The 24,084-nt window shown below is 36.7% G+C and overlaps 1 protein-coding gene across 3 annotated transcripts; it reads left to right on the top strand.

The window, feature by feature from the left end:
* Positions 1–910: 910 nt before the first annotated feature.
* Positions 911–16,532, top strand: LOC132105437 (monocarboxylate transporter 2-like). Of its 3 annotated transcripts, none has more exons than XM_059510529.1 (6): positions 911–1,052; positions 9,448–9,679; positions 12,553–12,696; positions 13,959–14,246; positions 14,654–15,172; positions 16,185–16,532. In XM_059510529.1, the coding sequence occupies exons 2-6, from the start codon at positions 9,466–9,468 to the stop codon at positions 16,442–16,444; spliced, it is 1,425 nt and encodes a 474-aa protein (XP_059366512.1). In that variant the 5' UTR covers positions 911–1,052; positions 9,448–9,465; the 3' UTR covers positions 16,445–16,532. The 3 variants fall into 3 exon arrangements, with proteins under 3 accessions (XP_059366512.1, XP_059366514.1, XP_059366513.1); XM_059510531.1 differs by lacking the exon at positions 911–1,052 and adding an exon at positions 4,275–4,396; XM_059510530.1 differs by lacking the exon at positions 911–1,052 and adding an exon at positions 9,092–9,351.
* The last annotated feature ends 7,552 nt before the right edge of the window (positions 16,533–24,084 follow it).

Raw genomic sequence — 24,084 nt, 5'->3', positions numbered from 1 at the left:
AGTTACCAAAGGTGAAAACATTTTCATATCTTTCAGTTAGAGAAGGGAAGATCGGGTCGATAACTTAATTTCGTCACATCAATAATCCATATCGTTCATTTGGTCGAATTAAATTACAATATATGGTCTCTGAATCATATAATCCTGTTCTCAACATTAAATCACTAATGCATTTGTAATGCCGAGTCATTTTATTCACTTGTCCCGTGACTGAAAAAAAAGGAATATATATATATATTCTTTTTTTTTTTTTTTTGATTCAGTCACGGGACAAGTGAATAAAATGGCTCGGCATTAAAAAGGCATTAGTGATTTATTGATTTAATATATATATATATATATATATATATATATATATATAAATATATATATATATTCTTTTTTTTTTTCTTCAGTCACGGGACAAGTGAAAAAAATGACTCGGCATTACAAAGGCATTAGTGATTTAATGTTGAGAATAGGATTATATGATTCAGAGACCATATATTGTAATTTAATTCGACCAAATGAACGATATATATATATATATATATATACGGATGTTCTATGTCTTATGTTGTACAATCTGGTAAAAGAAGATTAGTGTAATTTAATTGTTTTTAGCCTTTGATTTCAGTGTCGTTATTTGGCAGAAGACTTTATTTCTCCCTGCTGATGTTTTTTTTTTTTTTTTTGGGACAATAAAAAACCTGTAAGAGTTTTAGAAGAGGCGCTCCGTCACCAAAAATTTGTGTGTCTACAATTATAAACAAGAATAATAAACAATAGTATATTTTTGTCATTGCAGACGGTTACCTTCCCGGATATGAACCTAATTAATATTCATAGCGTTCACTGGGCGACACGCCTGCCTCCTAGCCAATCGGAGGACGTCCTCTTGGCAGCGCGTCACGCCGCATCGTTAATATTCATAAGCCAAGCCTCCTCCAAAACCCGCGTGACGTCACCGCCGCCGTCCGCAGAGCGACGGATTCAAACCGCGTGCGGAGCGTCTTTCTGCAGCAGCGACTGAAGGTCAGAGAGACAGACGCCACTGATAACCGGACCTGAAGGTAAACAGTCTTTTCTAAATGATGATGGTGATGATGTTGATGATGATACGTTTGTGCTGCTGAGACGGTACCGTTATCACAACATTCTACTGCCAAATGATGATGTGCATCAAGTGCTGATTGCACATTTAGATATTCGCAGTTAATGCCGCAGAAAATAAATGAGGTGATGAATATGAGTAAGTATTGACTGGTTGCATCCGGTCTGAATCCGGTGCTCCGCCCCAGCATCCCGCGCGCCGAGACTCGGATCAGAACCGCGGAGAGAGCCGCTGCTATATTTATCCGGGCTTTGATGCTGTAAGCGGGTTTGGCTGATCTGGGTCACTTCATCTGCTGGACGCACATTATTACAGCGGTCACGTGACGGATGACACGCGTCTTCATCCTCTTCATACCAGGATGCAGTCATTTAATACAGTGTTGTTTTCTACTATCATTCATGCGTCTGACTCACTGTAATTACTCAGCTCACCACGTTCGCTAGGTTTTTTTTTTGATAAATGTAAGAAAACATTCTTATAGTGCTGTTTATGGAATGTTCTTGCAAGTGATATGTGACCCTGGACCATAAAACCAGTCATAAGGGTCAGTTTTTTTAAATTGAGATTTATGCCTCATCTGAAAGCTGAATAGATAAGTTTGTTAGGAGGACAATCTGAGGGTGCAAAATATCTAAATATTGGAAAAAAAAAATCGCCTTTTTAAGTCTTCAGCAATGCATTTTACTAATCAAAAATGAAGTTTTACGATATACATATTTTTGCGTAAAAGAAAAATTAATAATTTTGACCCTTACAATGTATTGTTGTCTATTGCTACAGATATACTGCTTTGTGACACAGGGACACATATAATGTTAAGAGAAAACATTCTGACATTCTTGTGATGTCATTTGTGCTTGAGAAATGTTTTTTAGCCTTTAAATTATAACCTAAATCTATACCTGGGTTCCCAGCTAGGAAACAAAGATACAAACAAACGTTCTTCCAGTAACATTAACAACAGAACATTCACAGTTATCCGGTCTTTTGTAATGTCCTCCAAATGTGAATTATTATGAAAAGTTTTTCCTGAAACCTTTTAGTTGAATGTTCATATGATTTTGTTTATACTTTATTTTAAGGTGGCCTTGTTACACATATTACAACCCGAATTCCGGAAAAGTTGGGACGTTTTTTAAATTTTTATAAAATGAAAACTAAAGGAATTTCAAATCACATGAGCCAATATTTTATTCACAATAGAACATAGATAACGTAGCAAATGTTTAAACTGAGAAATTTTACACTTTTATCCACTTAATTAGCTCATTTAAAATTGAATGCCTGCTACAGGTCTCAAAAAAGTTGGCACGGGGGCAACAAATGGCTAAAAAAGCAAGCAGTTTTGAAAAGATTCAGCTGGGAGAACATCTAGTGATTAATTAAGTTAATTGATATCAGGTCTGTAACATGATTAGCTATAAAAGCTTTGTCTTAGAGAAGCAGAGTCTCTCAGAAGTAAAGATGGGCAGAGGCTCTCCAATCTGTGAAAGACTGCGTAAAACAATTGTGGAAAACTTTAAAAACAATGTTCCTCAACGTCAAATTGCAAAGGCTTTGCAAATCTCATCATCTACAGTGCATAACATCATCAAAAGATTCAGAGAAACTGGAGAAATCTCTGTGCGTAAGGGACAAGGCCGGAGACCTTTATTGGATGCCCGTGGTCTTCGGGCTCTCAGATGACACTGCATCACTCATCGGCATGATTGTGTCAATGACATTACTAAATGGGCCCAGGAATACTTTCAGAAACCACTGTCGGTAAACACAATCCGCCGTGCCATCAGCAGATGCCAACTAAAGCTCTATCATGCAAAAAGGAAGCCATATGTGAACATGGTCCAGAAGCGCCGTCGTGTCCTGTGGGCCAAGGCTCATTTAAAATGGACTATTTCAAAGTGGAATAGTGTTTTATGGTCAGACGAGTCCAAATTTGACATTCTTGTTGGAAATCACGGACGCCGTGTCCTCCGGGCTAAAGAGGAGGGAGACCTTCCAGCATGTTATCAGCGTTCAGTTCAAAAGCCAGCATCTCTAATGGTATGGAGGTGCATAAGTGCATACGGTATGGGCAGCTTGCATGTTTTGGAAGGCTCTGTGAATGCTGAAAGGTATATAAAGGTTTTAGAGCAACATATGCTTCCCTCCAAACAACGTCTATTTCAGGGAAGGCCTTGTTTATTTCAGCAGGACAATGCAAAACCACATACTGCAGCTATAACAACAGCATGGCTTCGTCGTAGAAGAGTCCGGGTGCTAACCTGGCCTGCCTGCAGTCCAGATCTTTCACCTATAGAGAACATTTGGCGCATCATTAAACGAAAAATACGTCAAAGACGACCACGAACTCTTCAGCAGCTGGAAATCTATATAAGGCAAGAATGGGACCAAATTCCAACAGCAAAACTCCAGCAACTCATAGCCTCAATGCCCAGACGTCTTCAAACTGTTTTGAAAAGAAAAGGAGATGCTACACCATGGTAAACATGCCCCGTCCCAACTATTTTGAGACCTGTAGCAGAAATCAAAATTGAAATGAGCTCATTTTGTGCATAAAATTGTAAACTTTCTCAGTTTAAACATTTGCTATGTTATCTATGTTCTATTGTGAATAAAATATTGGCTCATGTGATTTGAAAGTCTTTTAGTTTTCATTTTATTAAAATTTAAAAAACGTCCCAACTTTTCCGGAATTCGGGTTGTACATGCACTAACTATTATAATACGAATTAATTATGCACAAATAGATGGAAGTAACACTAAGCCAAACCCTAATCCTAGCCATATATTAAGTAGTTTATTATTAGTAATTGATATAACTCAGTACGTAAATGTATAATTACACTGTAACAAGGACACCTTAATATAAAAAGTAACTGTTACTTCTTCAAAACATTCAAAAGTAACGTTTCCACGATACAAAACGATCAAATGGAATTTTCCTTTAACGTTTTTAGAGCATTCCAAAAAACAACAACTGAAAACAGTAACGTTTTCAGAACTCAGAGAGAACGTTAGCACAACGTTCTCACAGCGTTTTTTTGTCCTCTAGACACATTAGCCGACAGAAACACACTGAGCATGTGCATCTCAATCCACCCCAGAACTCCAGTTTTCTCTGTGTTGTGCTGATAAGAAGAATCTAAGACTGGCGCGGGTCAAACATCACGCTGTTCAATACAGGAGACGCTCATCCTCAATATTTTGGGACTTCATCTGGTCAAGTACATCGTTTATGAAGCTATTTAGGTTTCACTGAGCAGAAACGAGCATGCATGCCTCCACAAACGCTTTCAGGTGAGTTTGTCACTCGTTAATCTCTGAACATGCTCATGCTTCAGGAGTTTAAGGAAGGTGCACTGCTATTATTTTCATGAGGAAAGACGTCTCAGACACATCTGACACATCACACTGTTATTAGTCTGTGACTGACTTGTTTTCCAGTAAAACATGGTCATTAGAGAATATACACCAGCTATTAATATGTATTTTTCTCACTTTAAGCATGAATGATTGCAGTTTTTGTGCGCTGTAGGAGCAAACATGGGTAATTTAGGACCCGTAGGTGAAAGGTCACGATTATGTCTCAGAAACGATGAACCCTGTAAACCTGAAATTGAAACTGAAATATAAACATGGCTCTTTTATGGCTAGTAATAGAATATGAAGGAAAAAACTGCTCAAGTTGGTGCACATGCTGATATTTATATGATGAAATTCTGTTGCTTGTAATGTAAATCAGTGAGATCTTTATAACAGATACTGACATCTAATGATCTAAATATGTGTCTGTGCTCCACATCTCCAGTAATGAGATGAGATGTAAATGATCCGCACATATAACACAGTGATGGAGAGCTGAAGAAATCAAGGCTCCTCAGAAGATGTTAGATGTTCTGGAGGCTTGTGAAGATCATTCCTCCGCTGAGGAACAGTGAAAGTAAAGCTTCTGGAAACAAACGCTCCTCAAAAGAGACTCTAAAACATGATTGATGGAGAATCAAGTAAAGCTGAGCTGCTTCAGTCCAGTAAGAGTTCATCTGGAGATATCACTGACCTTATTCTGACCTTTACTTGATCACAATCAGGAAAGATCTTACACCAGAAGCTCGAGATGAAGCTGGATAAGATTGTGTGCGACAAGAAAGATCTGAGGATCAGATATGAGGCTTTTACCAGAGGAAAATCTCTTTTAATGCAAGTTATTGTCGAGACGGCGATCAGTTTCCAGTGGCGTCTCTCTGTATCTGCTCGTTCCTTCAAAGAGAAGCCGGTCTGTGAACGTGTGTGAATTATGTACATTTCTGTTATGATATCTCAGATGTTTGTGAAGTTAAATAACAGAGGTGGCCTCCCGCAGCTCTCTCTCTCTCTGACGTTATTGTTTCTCTGTCTTTCTTTGGGTGGGAAACTCTTATCTTGTTTTTGCACTTCAGGTTTCTTGGGCTTCAAACACAGGGGAATAGACAGCAGGTCTTTCCTCTCATTCAAACCTGCTTTAAACAGCAAATGTTCAGCTGATGTTAAATCAACGCTCTGATGAATAAATATTGTTGGAGATCAGAGGCATGAATCGAGTTAGTTCACAGCTGGAGTTACTTTCACCGGCGCTGGGTCTGACCTTTTACCTACAATGAACGAAATCTGCTTAAGAACTATTTTCACTTGACTAGCACGTTTGAGAAATGCCACTAACACATCCAATTAAATGTGATGTTTTGAAATTGCAAAAGTGAAACGGTGTTCCAGTAATGTTTACAACATTTCTACACTGTTGTATCAAGTCATAGAAGAAAGATCAGCTTCTCGTCTATGGTTTTTATATTATACACATTTATCTTATTTAAAAGACAAACACATAATTGAGTTTCCCAGATAACAGGGCGTGTTCTCAGAACATTCTTGTAACAAATGTTCTTCCTGTAACATTAATAGAATGTTCATTCAAAGTCAAATCGAGTCTTTAGTAACATTTGTAACGTTTTTTTTTTAAATGTAACTTCTGTTTCAGAACGTTCAGTGGACACTGAACAATAACGTTCCCGTAATGTTTCAAAATTATCACATGCAATGTTCCCGCAACATTTTTGTAACCAAGAAAAAACGTTTGTAGAACATTTAGAAAATGGAACATTTCAAAAAAAAAAATTTTGTAAGTAACTGAAACTAAAATTTGAAGTAACATTTGTTTTTATTTCAGCTAGTTGCCAAGGCAACAGTTCTCATTTTAATGTAGTTTAAACTGATGTACAAAATTAATTATACGTTAATCTAAACTATATAGAGATACATGCAATAAAAACTACTAAAAATTCCACCAACACAACAAAATTACAAAAACTTCAAATAAAATTTAAATAGAAACATAAAAAATGTTTCAGAAATGTAATAAGAAAGAATACAGGTTTTACTAGCTGGGTCACACTGTGAAGAGGTAATAGCCGTAAAGTGAAGAAACCTTTTAAGTGTTTAAGGCGTGAACTGTATTCAGGGAGTTTTCCAGCGGTTTCACGTGATCATGAATGTCCTCGGTACAATCTGTGAGTTTGGAAATATCAAACCAGGACAGATGGAGGCCTTGAAAACAGCCTGATACACACAGTCGACATTTTCACACTGCATGGGATATGACTGTGTCTGAATAGTGCTTTAGACACTGTACAACTGTAGAGAAATTATGGCCTAAAGATGAGGAAGGCCATCTCATTAAATATTCATGAGGCTGCACTCACGCTTCAAACACACTGCGACCTTCAAGCTGAAGGAGAACAGAGACCTCAAAGCTCTCGTAATGTCTTACTGTGTCTTGTTCAGTCAGCGCAAGTCTCTGCCATCAGCCAATCACATCGCTGCTATAGTAGTCTACTCGACTCAGCTTCTGATTGGATCCGATGAATCACCACTGTAAACAAGACGTGTGATTGGTTAATAATTGGAGCACCAATGAGAGGCTGAACAAATGCCATTCGTTATATAACAAAATATTAAAACAAGTCATTTATTGTACGTAAAAAAAAATAATAATAATTTGAGAAAAATATAGTTTTGACATTGAGAAAAGGACTTTACGATGAAAGCCTGTTTACACCACAGAATAAAACAATTAAAAAAAGTCTAACACTTGTGACTGAGAAATAAATAATAATTGTGAGATATAAAATTGTAATTCTGACTTTTTTCTAAGTTTATATTTTGCAATTAACTTTTTTTTCTCAGCATTTTAAGTTTAAATCTCACAATTAAAACTTTTTTTCACAGAATAATGTTTAAATTCACAATTTAAGCTTTTTTTCCTTAGAATTTTAAGTATAAATCTCACAGTTTTAACTTTTTCTCCGAATTTAGGTTAAATCTTACATTTTTTTCTGCCATGGAAAAGGAAATAAAAAGTGATTTAATCCCTCAATTTTAACTTTTGAGTTTATATTGACATTTCTCAGAATGAAAAAAAAAGAAAAGAAAAAAAGTCAGATTTGTTATCTCCTACACGACTGTAGATGAGTTTTGTTCTGGCATGTGTTTGCTGCAGAGATAAAAGAAATAAGTCTATAAACGCAATAAAATAAATAGGATCAAACAGATTAACAAAAGGAAACCCCCTCCACCGCGGCACAAGTATAGGCTACGCTCATTTTTGTGTCACTCAATGCATTTTATTTGTTTTCTTTCTGTCTTTATTTGATTAAATCCATCTGATCGCACACACAAACATTAGTTTGAGCGTTGCCTGGCATTTCAGCCATTCATCATTAAACTAAAATGCATTCAACCAAACATAAGTTACACAGTTTATTTGAAAAGCTCCGCTGTAAAATCAGCGTGCAGCGCCCAAACAAACATTTTTGCACATGTTATTAGAACACGAGTGAAGTAGAAAGCCATGTTTAGGCTACATAATGAATAATAGTTATGCAAACAATTGTTACAAATATGGCAACAATGGAAAGATTCTTGTGGTATGAGCCCAGTGCAGTTTCAGTTTTCCTTGACACTTGTATGCAGTTTATAATGAATGCAGCTGTAGTCTAATGTGTGTTTCGTTAGACTGATAAATGAGGCCCATTGTCTGGTACTTTGAAATATAAGTTAAATAACTGATGTCAGCATGCAGTGATATCATATCAGTCACAATAACTTTGCAGGAAGGTTATTTGGATTTGAAGAGCGCAGCTAAAAACAAAAGCTTATCTAACACAGGGCTTTAGTTCTGGGGTGTTAATATCACATGAGCACTGTGTGTGTGTGTGTGTGTGTGTGTGTGTTTCTGACACGTTTGGGTTCAGAACTGAAATATCACATGATAGGGATCGCTTGAGTTTTGTTTGGTTTGTAAACAATGACTTAGTTACATGTGTAGCTCCGCCCACGTTTCCATGAACTCATGCAGCAGGAGGCGGGGCTTCATTAGCCAGTGACTGACAGCTGTAAACACTGTTGCCGTGGCGATGACTTGTGTTGTCTTTGATCCTGGGCGACTTTTAATCTCCTAAATCTCACACACTGCGTGATCTCAATCAGAGTTCAGCTTTGGTTGTGTGTTCATGAAATGATGAAATATATGAAAGGAAGGGCGGACCAATCACAATTCAGTATGCAAATAATTCCGAAAGTGTATTATGAAGCTGTTAAAAAGACACAGCACACCTTTAACTGAAACTGAGTCTAGATGTTATTGAAGATTGTTTCCGGCATGGGATTAAAAAATGAAAAGGTAATTGAAACTTTTGTCTCACCGTTTGTTCATTTTTGAGTTTATATCTCATAATTCTGTCTTTATTTTCTTGCAGTTCAGGGTTTAAAGTTTGCTTTTTTCCCCACCATAAAATAAAAAAAGGTAATCGCAAATTACTTTTTATCTTTTTTGGCATGTATACAGATAAACTTATACATATATATATTATAAAGAAAATCTGAAAAACATGATTCTTTCAAAATGTAACTAACATCATACTACAAATAAATGTCCATTTTAGTGCAGCTGGTTCTGTATTATTTGCCAGAGTCTGTTTATGATGAAACAAAAGGCGTGAAAAGCATCTATTTTGACTCTCTCTTTTATGTCTGTTTGGTTTTAATTAACGCTCATTTCCAGACGGCTCGGTCCACCCAGAGCTGCTATATCTGTTCTCTCTCTCCACCCACCAGAGACTAAAAACAGAAGCCGGTGTTATTTCTGCAGGGTTCCAGTAAAAAAATAATACAACACCTGTTATCAGACAGGTTTCCAGAACACTCGCTCTGGTCTCTCATTGGTCAGTCGGACAGATTGTCCCGCCCCCCACTCTCACATCATTGGTTGAATGTCACAGTTGTAATATAGTGTGATCTGGTCTCCGTGTCTCCTGCAGTGATATCCAGGGCTCACGATGCCTCCACCTGTCGGACCCCCAGCAGTGCCGCCTCCAGATGGTGGGTGGGGCTGGGCTGTGGTGGGCGGGGCCTTCATCTCCATCGGGTTCTCTTACGCCTTCCCAAAGGCCACCACCGTGTTCTTCAAAGACATCCAGAGGATCTTCAACGCCTCGTACAGCGAGGTGGCCTGGATCTCCTCCATCATGCTGGCCGTCATGTATGCAGGAGGTAAAACGTTAACAAAGTCTTTTTAAAAGAAATTAATAGTTATCCAATAGTTATAGCAAGTGCCAGACATTTCAACTTCTATTCATCTGTGAATCCTGAAAAATTAGTTTCCTCAACACTGATTATAATCAGAAATGTTTCTTGAGCAGCAAATCAGTATTTTAGATCTGAAGATCATGTGATATAGTGATGCTGAAAATTCAACTTTTGATCACAGAAATCAATTACAGTTTAACAGAGATTCACATTGAAAACAGCTGTTTTAAATAGTAATAATATTTCAAAATTTTTACTGTATTTTTTTATCAAATGGCATTGGGTTTTGTAAAGGATTAACCTGTTTTGGCATCACATAAAGGTCATGTCAACACGTTGTAGTTGATTGACTCAGAAACCATTTCAATCAAAGTCGAATGAAATTCATTAGTGGATTAATTAAATTAACACACGTCCAGAACAAACTGCCCAGTGTCACACGTCACACAGCTCTCTCCTAAATTAAATCAGCATGATTTATCATGAACATGTAGATCTGACCTTAACATGCTGGAGTACACACACACACACACACACTCAGCTGTGCTTCTCATTTAGCACTGGACATCATTAGTGGAAGCAAAACTCCCATGATGCATCTGCATTATAAGACTTGAAGTAAGACGTTCCGTCTGAGAGAACGTTGTTTCTCTCATGTTGCTCTCAAAACACTCTCTGCTCAAGATCAATGAATCTAATCCACTTTACCCTCGAGACACATGAGTGCGTGTGTGTGTGTGTGTGTGTGGAAGGCCAGTGAACTTGAGCTGTATTATAGAGGACAGAAGATTTCAGTTCAGTCCTGTAACCTACACCACACACATTTTTGTATTTGCATTTTTCAAGAAATTATTACTTTTATTCATTAAAAGTGACAGTACAGACATTTATAATGTTCCCAAAGATTTTTGTTTCCAATAAATGTTTTTCTTTTTTAACTTTCTATGCATCTGTGAATCCTGAAAAATCTAATGTATCACAGTTTTCATAGCACACACACACACACACACACACTCACACACACTCACACACACACACACACACACACAGACACATGCACACACACACACACACACACTCAGTATCAGATCTGTCTGTCTGCAGTGCTTCAGTTCAGGGCTGAGACACTGTGTGTTTTCACGCTAAGGATCATGGGAAGCCTGAGTGACTGCATGTTAATGAGATCTGCCCTGCAGCTCAGAAGCCCGAGGCACTTTATGAGCTAAATGAAGTGCCTGTCTGACCTGATTTTAACCACAAACAAATACCTGATGATCTACAACACCGATCTTTGACAGAACAACATCTGAAAGCTTATGATGCTAAAAAAAACAACTACCGAAATAGTCTTGACTTTTGTGCTTCCTGATTAGGATGTTTAATCTATTAGCAGTGAGTGTTTGCATTGATCCAGGGCTATTATAGTTAAAAAAATAATAATAATTACATACAATATTTTACAAAATTAACTTTTTAAAATTTCAGCTAGTTGCCAAGGAAACATTTCAAATTTTAGTTCAGTTTAACTTTATGTACTAAATTAACTAAAACTGAAAAAAAAAACATTCCAATTACTTACATTTTAAAAACATTTTCCCTGCTTAAACCAGGAATTTAACAAAAAAAAGTGATAATAAAATCACATTGCTATTTTGGTATCATAGCGATATAATTTTAAAAAAATATTTTAATTACTTTTATTTTTGTTAGGTTTCTCCAATTTTAGTTTAAAGTATATTCAGCTTTATTTATTGTTAGTACTGTAAAACAATTAATTGCTTCCAAAATAGTTTGTTTACATAATATATGTCAGGGATCTGGAAGGAGGACCCAATTGCAGTGTGAGTAACAAGGGTTTATTGATAGAACGCACTGATACAATAGGGTTGTGAAGTGCACAAGTGATACTACAACAGGAACACAGTAAACGGAGACAGTTAGGGAAGGCCACTGGAACAGCTTTAGACATCAACTGGCAGAATACTACAGCAGCAGAAGGGTTGGCAAAACCAGGCTGATGGAGAAGACCAAACAAGACACCATAGAGCAGCCAACTCGGAAGCAGACCAAGTGCCAGGCAGGTAGAACCATTGCCAAGACTCACAGAAACAGGTCAGGAACTCGAACACAAAGAGATAAGACAGGACGAAGCTCCACAGGAGCATAATTACCAACTTAAACCAACACACTAACTGAATGACACTAAATGACCACAAACTGACAAAGACCATAGGGCACTATAAATAGGGAGGAAAACACACGAGGGACAGGTGAGCACAATTAGACAAACAAGGTTAACAAGAGGGTGTGGTAAAGAGGAAACGAGGAGAGGCTAAGGAAGCACATGGCCAAGAAAACAATTAACTAGGCCATGTGCTGACACAAGACAGAGACAAGAAGCAAAAACCCAAGACAAACAGAGTATCAGAACAAAACCCTGACAGTATATGTGTGTACTGTGTATATTTATAAATTAAATTGTTGAAAAATATTTACATGCATTCTTATATTTTATATTATATATAAATATATTTGACATAAACAAAATATTTTTAATGAATATATACATGCATGTGTTTGTATTCACATTTACGCACATATATTATGTAAACAAAAACTTTTATTTTAAATGTGATTGATAGCTTGACTAGTTATTGCTGTACATCAAGTTCAGCTAAATGGCAACTAGCTCAATATTTAAGTTAGTGAGTAAAATAACTGTATTTTATTTGTAATAAAAGAATGTTATGGTTTAATTAATGTTAATAGCCCTGGCTGATCAGAAGGGAGCTGATTGTGTTTTTTCACTGGGTTTCCGCTGCTGTTCTGTGTTTCAGGTCCCATCAGCAGTATTCTGGTGAACACCTACGGTTGTCGTCCCATCATGATTTTGGGAGGATTTCTGTGCGCCATCGGGATGATCAGCTCCTCGTTCTGCAACAGCGTCGTGCAGCTCTACATCTGCATCGGCGTCATCGGAGGTGAGCGTTTACAGTAACTCACAATCAGTTTCCAAACGGCTTGAAATGCTTGAGCTCTTCTTACAATTTTGGATCATGAATGTGACTCATACAGGGTTCTTACTCGGTTTGGAAAAGTATGGAAAAAAGAAAGCAGAGTATGAAAAAAAATATTTGCATTTGCAGATTTTTTTTTTTTAATCGAGAATTAAGAAATGGCAGCTGTTTAGTGATGTCATTATGCAAAATGCATGTTATAGGTATATTGGGTTTCTTCTCACAATATTCTTAGCACCTTAGTACAGGACCTTTGCAAAAATACAAAAAAAATACAGACTTTTATGTCAACATGAGAAACCATTAACCTTAGCATATAGACCAATGAACACTGAGCCACCAGTTGTGACATCAGTGCTCATATTTTATATCTCTTACATGCGACAATAGAGGTTTTATGTAAACTTCAATGTTTATTTTGCCAAATTTAACGGAAGCCAGTGTGACGCCCAAAACAAACGGTGTACCATTACTTTCGACACAACAGGAGTTCAGAATTTCTAATATTTTATAGATTTTTTACATTAAAAAGAATCATCTTTAGTGTTTATCGTAGAGTTCATTTTTGGCGATTTGTATAGAGACCAATCGGAGTCTAAATGACGTCAAAAACAAATGGCTTACACAATAAGAGTTCATTATTGTTCATATATCTATAATAATTTACAATAAATTAGGATTTCATAATTAGGGCCCGAGCGCTGCAGTGCGAGGACCCTATTGGAATTGCTCCGTTTATTTCTCTTTTTTTTTCTTTCTTTTTTTTTTTTATATGGAAACCAACCAGGGTCAAAATAACACAAATGGAGGAAGTAATTTTCAACACAACATATTTTGCATATTTTTTGTCTCCAACAAGCTACAATAAAATATTACACTTAAAAAAAATAACCATCTTTAGTGTTTTTTCGTAGAGTTGATTTTTGGTGATTTCTACGGAAACCAATCAGGGTCAGAATAACACAAATGGAGGATCTAATTTTCAAAACAACATATTAAAAATTTGTTTTTTTTTACTACAATAGAAGCTACAATAGAAGTTTTACATTATAAAATAAAATCTAGATTTTTGGCGATTTGTATGGAAGCCAATCGGGGTCAGAATAATATACCATTGGATGTATGCATATGGATGAATGCTACCATTTTTTGGGGTTATAACTCAATTGATTCAGAAGTCAGCCAGTATCCCACAATGCCCTCTGCCATCTCATTTCCTCTCACAGGCTTCGGTCTGGCCTTCAACCTCCAGCCGGCGCTTACGATGATCGGGAAGTATTTCTACAAGAAGCGTCCCATCGCTAACGGCTTCGCCATGGCTGGCAGTCCCGTGTTCCTCAGCACGCTAGCGCCGCTCAACCAGTATCTGATCAATGAGTACGGATGGAGGGGAAGCTTCCGGATCCTCGGAGCGCTCCTGCTCAACTGCTGCGTGGCCGGAGCGCTCATGAGGCCCCTGAAGGCCCCGCCGAACCCAGCTGGAGCGCTGGAGGCGAAACCGCCCATGGTTAAAGGTGACCCTTTTTACAAGATGTAAAATAACTCTCTCGTGTCCCCAGAGTGTGTCTATGAAGTTTTAACTCAAAATACCCCACAGATAATTTTTTATAGCTTGTTAAATGTGCAACTTTTAGGCCGTTTTTTTGTGCTTGTCCCTTTAAATGCAAATGAGCTAACGCTAACCCAGGAAATCCCTATCGCTGTAGCTGAATAAACAGAAGATTTAACAGCTTTCAATGATTCAGCGTGACTAATAAAACACAGGACTACGGCGATACATGATTTATCAGAGTCCTTATAATTATAATTTTCATTATTATAAAGTATGCAGTAATGCAGTGTCTTTATCACCACTTAGAATACTATGAAATATGTTGCGTGCAGAACCGAGATGATTATAACTGTGTTTTTTGCACAATAGGTCCCCTGACGGAGAAGACCACGGCCTGGCAGACGGTCAATAAGTATCTGGATCTGTCGCTCTTCAAACACCGCGGGTTCCTCATCTACCTGTCGGGAAACGTCATCATGTTCTTGGGCTTCTTCGCACCGATTGTGTTCCTCTCATCGTATGCGAAAGACAACGGCGTGGACGAGTATCAAGCGGCCTTCCTGCTGTCCATCCTGGCTTTCGTGGACATGTTCGCTCGGCCGTCTATGGGCCTGCTGGCCAACTCACGCTGGGTCCGTCCGCGGATCCAGTACTTCTTCAGCTTGGCCGTGCTGTATAACGGCGTGTGTCACCTGCTGTGTCCGCTGGTGGAGAGCTACACCGGGATGGTGGTGTACTCCGTCTTCTTCGGCTTCGCCTTCGGGATGGTGAGCGCCGTCCTTTTCGAGACGCTGATGGACCTGGTGGGAGCGCAGCGCTTCTCCAGCGCCGTGGGGCTCACCACCATCGTGGAGTGCTGTCCGGTGCTCATCGGGCCGCCGCTGGCAGGTGATAAAATAAGATAAAACTTGAATATAAATATTAATATTAAGTGTAAAACATAAACATTTAAAATACTGAGAATGACTTAAATTAAAACTGAAATAAAAATACATGTCTGGTGCTTATCGGACCACCGCTGGCGGGTAAAAAAAAAAAAAAAGATAAAATATTATTTTTAAAACATAAAAATTTAAAATACTGAAAATGGCTAAAATGAAAATAATTAAAAGTGTAATAAGAAATAAATTTGTTGTGCTCATCGGACCACAAGAAAAATATAAATAATTAAAATTACTAAAATTAAAAATGAAATAAGAATACATGCCCGGTGCACATCGTACTGCTTAAATAAAATATAAATATTAAATAGAAAAATAATTAAAATATGAATATTTGATTTAAAACTTGAAATAAAAAACTATAAATGATAAAGCTAAATAATTTTAAAAAGTGCTGCATCTAATACAAATTACAAAAGCACATCAGAGTTATTATGTAAATATAATAAAATTAAAAACTTTTTATTCACTTTTATTTCAGCTAGTTACCAAGGCGACATCTTATTCTCATCAAGTTAAATTTTGTTTTTAAAAATAATAAAAATTACAAAAAAAATTCTATAACTAAAAACTACAAATTAAAACATTTATATATATATAAAAAAATATTATATTGATGATAGCTATAATAGTATCGGATATTAAAATAACACTGCAACAAAATAACAAAAACTAAAATTATATTGGAGAATATATAATAAAATATTAATGAAAACTTTAATAAAATGATAACTATTAAAATAAAAGCTCATTGAAAAATGTATAAAATAAATAATGCTAAAGTAACAATGGTTCTGTATCTGTTTCTTCCATGAGCTTCATAAGTCTTAAAAACACTAAAAGTCAGTGCTTCACATTTCTTTAATTGTATTTCCCTCTTTCTGAACACCACATTTATTTTATGTTTACATGTATATCTGTAAATGTGTTTGTAATTAACACATGGCATTGATTTGCAGGGAAGTTAGTGGACATCACAAAGAACTACAAGTACATGTACCTGTGCTGTGGGTTGGTGGTCGTCCTTTCCAGCATCTGGCTCTTCATCGGCAACTTCATCAACTATCGGCTGCTGGAGCGCGAGCGCAAGCAAGAGGAGACGCACAAACACAGCGAGGGCGAGGAGCAGACGGAGACCCAGGCAGACGCAGACGCTGAAGCCGCGCAGCAGCTCTGCGAGAACCAAGATGGTGTGCTGCAGCGAGAAACCAACATCTGAACACCTATACAAACTCTGAAGACACTGCCAAAGCTGGAGAGGCTTCATTAGACAGATCACAGCAGGTCAACGCAGGGCTGGGGAAATAAGTCGATGAAGCGCGAATCGAGAAATGATTCAGCATCGATTCTGAGATTTTGTTTCCAACACAAAATTAAAAAAAATTATTAATTACAACTTTTTAACTCGCAATTCAGAACTTTTTTTTTTTAATATAAACTTGGAATTCAGAAGAAAAAAAGTAGTAAAATTATGCTCAAAACTCAAAAATACAAATTCAGAATTTTAATTTGTAAATCTTGCATTTTTGCAATTTTGAGTTTAAATCTCATGATATCTCATAATTTGAGTTTATATCTCATAATTTTGAGTTTATATCTCATAATTTAGTTTGTCTCATAATTTGAGTTTATATCTCATAATTTGAGTTTATATCTCATAATTTAGTTTGTCTCATAACTTGAGTTTATATCTCATAATTTGAGTTTATATCTCATAATTTGAGTTTATATCTCATAATTTGAGTTTATATCTCATAATTTAGTTTGTCTCATAACTTGAGTTTATATCTCATAATTTGAGTTTATATCTCATAATTTGAGTTTATATCTCATAATTTGAGTTTACATCTCATAATTTGAGTTTATATCTCATAATTTGAGTTTATATCTCATAATTTGAGTTTATATCTCATAATTTAGTTTGTCTCATAACTTGAGTTTATATCTCATAATTTGAGTTTATATCTCATAATTTGAGTTTATATCTCATAATTTAGTTTGTCTCATAATTTGAGTTTATATCTCATAATTTTGAGTTTATATCTCATAATTTTGAGTTTATATCTCATAATTTAGTTTGTCTCATAATTTGAGTTTATATCTCATAATTTGAGTTTATATCTCATAATTTAGTTTGTCTCATAACTTGAGTTTATATCTCATAATTTGAGTTTACATCTCATAATTTGAGTTTATATCTCATAATTTGAGTTTATATCATAATTTGAGTTTATATCTCATAATTTGAGTTTATATCTCATATTTGAGTTTATATCTCATAATTTAGTTTGTCTCATAATTTGAGTTTATATCTCATAATTTGAGTTTGTCTCATAATTCTGAGTTTATATCATAATTTGTAAAGGTTGAAGTGAATCATAAGAGTGTTCAGAGTAGTCAATAAAAGCATTCTGAGCCGAGGTGAAATTACACGAGCACTTGAGTGTGCAGATGAAATCTAGATTGGAGCGCCATCTGCTGTTAAAATCTAATCTCAGAACTGATTCCAGAGACAATTACGATTGATTCAGAAGATCTCAGGACCGATCCATGAATCGATTCTGCATCGATTTATCATCACAGCCCAAATAAACGCGCACTTTGATATAGACAGCCTTAATAGCTTGCTATGGGTCATTTCTCGTGGCTCGGGTTCGGCAAACGTCCGTATTTGAGCTCATTTGAGTGTATTTTACATGTTAAGCTGCTGGCGCCTGCAATCTGACTGAATTTAAATCTGTATGTGTTTCTGATGTTTTAGGGCCTTACAAATTCGTTCCAGACCAAAATCACTTCTGAGGATCTTTACCAAATCTAGAGCTTCAAGCAATATGATTTCCACCACCGTCCTCAGGGCAAACACTGGTTTAGTTCTGTATTTTTTACGCAGGGTATTTGAGTTTCACATGATTCCTGTGCTCAGTTTGAGAGTGCCACTAACAATACACTCCAACTCGTGATGTGTTGCCTTAAATATAATATAAGCATCTACTATTCTAAAGCCCCTTCACACCAAGAACGATTAACACACTCTCTTCTGCTGCTTTAAATTCTCGAGCTTGTTACAGCAGGATGGATTCAATTTTTTATCGTTTTGTAACTGTATTTAAGTTCTAAATCTTGCATTTTGAGTTTAAATCTTGCAACTTTTTCTTGCAAATTTTCTTTATTCTGTGACACAAGCAAGCTTCCATAGAAATGCATCTTAAATTCTAATGCCAGGATTGTTATCTTGTAGAGCTGCATTGTTTTTTTATTTTTATTTAAAGCACATGTTAAGTATGAATGCATAAATATGAAATGTTTGTTCATGCTTTTATGTTTATGAGCACCAGATGTATTATTCTTATTATTATTATCATTAAATTATCTTTACTGTATTACAGATTCATTATAATGCTGGAATGAAGATGTGCTATTTATAGCATGTAAATTATTAACAACGCTAATGTTATTATTTAATGTGATGGTTATATTTTGTATCATATTTTTTTAACATTTGTTGTAATGTTTGTCAGGAGATGCTAAAACCAAACTGCCACTAAAACACACTCTTCATTCACATACACGCTGTTATAATTATTAGTGTATTATTAGCCATTTTAACAACCATATTGTTTGATTTTTTGTAATTGTTGAGTTCAATGAATGTAACGGGTTTAACTTTTATCTCTTACATCACATTGATGTTAAGTCATTCTGTATTCACTCCTTTGGTTCATAATTCTGGATGCAGTGAATTTTAATTAAACCACAAAATTTGGAAAATGCCTCAAGATCTGTAACACGAATGAAATGATGTAAATTACACCGACTCTTCTCTTCTCTTCTTACTCTCTAAATGACATCAAAATTATTTCATATGAAATGAATTAAAAACAAGTAAACAAGCAGCTAAACTTCCATTCAAATATTACTTTATATGTTGTATTTTGAAGGGATTATGCAGTACTTCAAACTAACACAAATAATTAAAACAACTCACAAATACTAGAAAAATGTCACTATTTATTAATACGATGAATTATGATGAATTCGTCAGTGATTTGTCGCCACCTGCTGGCGGAACGATGTAAGCTGCAGACAAAGTCACATCACCTAGCAAGTAAATATTGCTTCTCTTATCAGAATGCGAAGTTAATTATTCTAGTGAATAGGTCCTCATACCAGCAGAACAGACTTAGCAATTATTATAAAATCAGATTTAAAACAAAACTCCAACATATAGTCAAAATTCAGTCAATTTACCTGCATGCATTCTTATTTAGTTACTTTTCTCATGGTTTAGGAATAAAATGTGACATGTTTTGGGTAGAGTCACAAACAGCTGATTCTTAAAATGGGGTTGATACACGTTAATTTCTTCAGAGAAACTCTGGATACATTGAGTGTTCAGCGGAAGAGTGTGTTCCGTCAGTGAACAGCAGGAGGCGCTCTTCCGCCTCTCTCTCTCTCTCAGAGCTCTGTTCATACAGACAGAGAGAGAAAATACGATCTGAGATGTTTAAATGACTTTAATTAGTCCGTTTAACTGCCAATGTTTCTATGTAATGCGTTAAAAAAGAGCAGGTAAATAAATACTGTTGTTGCGTGCACGCGCTCAAACGTTGTGTTTCTCATCATTGAAGACTAGAACAGCATTTTTTTTTAAAAATTCAGGTAAAGAATAGGCTTTTCTCACTAAATGGAAGCAATCTGATTATAGTCAGCCTTCTCTAGTTATTTATGTTATTTTTTAATAGTTATTTTAGTTAAGGGCTTAAATTGTAAATATGCATTAGTTGAGTTAATTTAGTGCATTTGTATTTTGTTGCTTTTGAACAGTTATGCATAAAAGAGTATTAACCGGTTTCCAGAAATAATCACTGAGGGTGCTTCTGAAATGATTAGGGTGCTCTAGTCTTAATTAACATTTTTAGATATTTTGTCCCTACTTCGAAAGCAAATCCCGAATAAATAGAATATTCTTATGTCATTCTCGAAACTTTGTAAAGTGTGTGGCTGAAAAACAGTTCTACATTCGTAGTGTTTTTCTTGACTATGAATTTCTCATCTGATAACATAATTTATTTGATTTTATTCAACTCAAATCAATCTAAAGGTTACATTGGGTTACATTGATAAAAATTAAATTTAACGGTTGAAACTAAAAAAGTAAACAGATATCATTTAAAGGTTAGCACTTCTTTATATGTGTAACATAAACTCCAGACACAAACACGTGAAGAACAGCCATCTGTATGTTTCATAAGATTTGGAAACGACCTTATAAATATCTAATCACAAATCAATTCAAAGACATTTCTCGTTCACTCATGTGATGATTCTAGATCCTTCTTTCTTTCAAGAATAAACTACAGAGAGAGTCAAACAATCTCCCGAACATCTCAATGAATGTGAGAGAAAAACAAACCAGACATGACAAACCAGACAGGTCAAGCTGTCGGTCAGTTCAGTGAATGCAGTGAAACAGAAGCTGATTCTCCTCCACACGGTCAATACATTCAGCTTCATCCACAAACATGATGAGCTGAGATCAGACACACGCCATGTGACCTCACACTGACCTCTGACCTCAGACTGATCACACACTGACCTCACACTGACCTCGGACTCCCAATCGAAAGGTTGTGAGTTCGAGTCCCGGGCCGGCAGGAATTGTAGGTGGGGGGAGTGCATGTACAGTTCTCTCTCCACCTTCAATACCATGACTTAGGTGCCCTTGAGCAAGGCATCGAACCCCCAACTGCTCCCCGGGCGCCGCAGCATAAATGGCTGCCCACTGCTCTGGGTGTGTGCTCACAGTGTGTGTGTGTGTTCACTGCTCTGTGTGTGTGCATTTCGGATGGGTTAAATGCAGAGCACAAATTCTGAGTATGGGTCACCATACTTGGCTGAATGTCACGTCACTTTCATTCACTTTCATTCACTGACCTCTGACCTCAGACTGATCACACACTGACCACCGACTGACCTCTGACCTCATACAGATCACACACTGACCTCTGACCTTACACTGATCACACACTGACCTCGGACTGACCTCTGATTGACCTCACACTGACCTCTGACCTCAGACTGATCACACAGTGACCTCCGACTGACCTCACACTGACCTCTGACCTCAGACTGATCACACACTGACCTCTGACCTCAGATTGATCACACACTGACCTCCGACTGACCTCTGACCTCATACAGATCCCACACTGACCTCTGACCTCAGACTGATCACACACTGACCTCTAACTGACCTCACACTGACCTTAAACTGACCTCTGACCTCAGGCTAATCACACACTGACCTCGGAACTGACCTCAAACTGACCTCTGACCTCACACTGATCACACACTGACCTCTGAATGACCTGTCTAGAGGAGAGGTCAATCACACCCATACAGCTCTTTCTAGTTTAAAGCCTAAAAAAGTCTTCGGTCACTGTTCTGACAGAATCTTCAGTTGTGTTGCTTCTCTTGCTCTGAGAATGTTCTCCTGAGGAGGAAGTGTTTGAATGTTAATGGAGCTGGAGGTGCGTCTGAAGGTGATTCTCAGAGGTTTCATCCTGGAAATTCAGCCCCTATTAGAAATGCTTTGCACATTTTAATATCGCTGACGCTAACAATCCATAAAGTAAAACAGTTAAAAAAGTGATGTTTATTTGCTCGCATGTAATGTGGTGACGGATTGAGGCATGCTTAATGATATTCATAGAGGTCTGGAGGACTGTAGCCTTACTTAAAGTTATGAATTCATAATTATATTGATGCTGTAAGTGTTACTTGTGTTTGCAGAACCGCATCAAAGATGATTTATTTTGGTAAAAAAAAACTCAGTTTGATAACCTTTAAAAGTTTTGAAATTAAAGAACATACTTATCATTTTGATAATGAAGCTGAATGATTTAAAACAGGGTTATTATAGTGAACTAAAACCATAAAAACATTTTTATTACATGAAATAAAATAAAAAATATATATATATTTTTTTAAATATAAAAAATATTTTATTTCATCAAATAAATGACTAAAAACTACATAAACGTTTTTGAAAAAACAAAACTAAAATTTTAACTAAAATTAACACAATTATTAGAAAAAAAATCAAATTCAAAACATAAAAAACTATAATAGTAAAGATATTAAAATAACACAGATTTAAATTGCATATGTCAAAAAATTTCATCTTTATTCAATTGCTTTTTATTTATTTTATTGGATTTAATTGATTTTAAAATGTTAAATTTCATTAATGGATTCTTGTTTATTTATTTATTTTATTTATTATTATTTTACAAATCGTATTGTTTTACCTTTTGACACACAAAATCTACAATATTTTGAAAAGACAAAATATTTTTTCTGCATGTTGGTTACTAGTTTTCAGAAATTAATATAACAAAATAAACAATCATTTTTTGGTCAAACTCTCATACTGCTAACTGATTTATCTACAGAGTAGTTGAATTGAAGCGGCTCAAACACTTCAGAGTGATTGTTGAGTGTGAAACTGAATCTGTGGCTCAGGTTAGTGATGTGTTTGTGATGATGTGAAGCTCTTATCAGCTGCGGTTTGAGCTGAAGTGTGTGTGAATCTCACATTGCCCACGAACACTCAACACAAGAGCCGAGAGTGAGACCGACACTGATGACAGACACCGATAGATGCTCATCACCTGCCAACATCATTCTGTAAGACAGACACATCCACTCGCATCCACACCTACAGCATCACTCAAACATCAACCTCAGCTGGTGATGTGCTCATCAGTTTGTTTCTTCATCAGGTTTGGAGAAATGTAGCACTGCATCAGTGTCTCATCAATAGATGCTCTGCAGTGAATGGGTGCCGTCGGCTGATAAAAACATCACAACAATCCACAGCACTCCAGTCCATCAGTGAACATCTGGAGAAGACAAAACCTGAAACAAATCCAGCATTAAGATGTTTTTAACTCAAACACATAGAGTCTATAATCCATAATAACACTTCCTCCAGTGAAAAACTGCATCTCCTGTTGTCTCCCACAGATTTGTTTAGAGCTGTTTAAACGCGGCTTGATCTGTGCAGATTTCTCTCCTGATTCAGACCAGATCACTTCTTCACTGAAGTTTAACAAAGAGTTAAAAACGTCTTAATCCTGGATTTGTTTCATCTTTTGTCTTCTCCAGATGTTCACTGATGGACTGGAGTGCTGTGGATTATTGTGATGTTTTTATCAGACTCTCATTCTGACGGCACCCATTCACTGCAGAGCATCCATTGATGAGACATTTCTCCAAACCTGATGAAGAAACAAACTCCTCCTGATCTCAGATGAGCAGCTGATGTTGTTTTTTGTGTGAGTGTCAGTGTTATTTGAGGCTTATAAACGTGCCGCTTCTGAAACTGAACTCAGAGACGGACGGATGGAGGGAGAGCTTCAGTTTCTAATGCATCTGCTGTTAATACTAGATGAGCTTCAGCTTTTAAAGGCTGATGGAGAACACACACACACACAGCTCATCATCTCCTCTCGGCCTGTGTTCACTTGTTCACGTGTTGGTGCCCTTGACGCCCGCTCAGGGCAGACGAGGCTCATTTGCTTTGACTTCAGAGTGTATCCGGTGACAGGAGCATCAGGACCCAGCTCAAACCCTGCGGAGAAACTCAATCAGACGCGTCTGACGCTCTTGACTGACAGCAGCGGCTCTGAAAGACTAGAGCTCTGAAGGAACGCTGGCGCCGTTCAGACGTTTGAAGAGCGTGAAAGCTGATGCTGTGCTTACAGAGAAAGACGTCTCTGAAGGTCACCAGCTGCTGTTATTAGCTCAATCTCAACTTTTCTCTTTAACTCTTCCGTCATGCAGATCCTGAGATTC

The sequence above is a fragment of the Carassius carassius genome, chromosome 26 (assembly GCF_963082965.1).
Source record: "Carassius carassius chromosome 26, fCarCar2.1, whole genome shotgun sequence".
In the NCBI taxonomy this organism is placed as follows: Eukaryota; Metazoa; Chordata; class Actinopteri; order Cypriniformes; family Cyprinidae; genus Carassius; species Carassius carassius.
The sequence above is the reverse complement of the archived record's forward strand: the minus strand, read 5'-3'. Positions and strand labels throughout refer to the sequence as shown.

Bases quoted from the DNA above. Each gene is read 5' to 3' on its own strand.
- LOC132105437 (XM_059510529.1), top strand. From the start codon at position 9,466: ATGCCTCCACCTGTCGGACCCCCAGCAGTGCCGCCTCCAGATGGTGGG. The intron at 9,680-12,552 runs GTAAAACGTTAA...TCTGTGTTTCAG, and splicing joins GGCCGTCATGTATGCAGGAG to GTCCCATCAGCAGTATTCTG. The intron at 15,173-16,184 runs GTGATAAAATAA...ATTGATTTGCAG, and splicing joins CATCGGGCCGCCGCTGGCAG to GGAAGTTAGTGGACATCACA.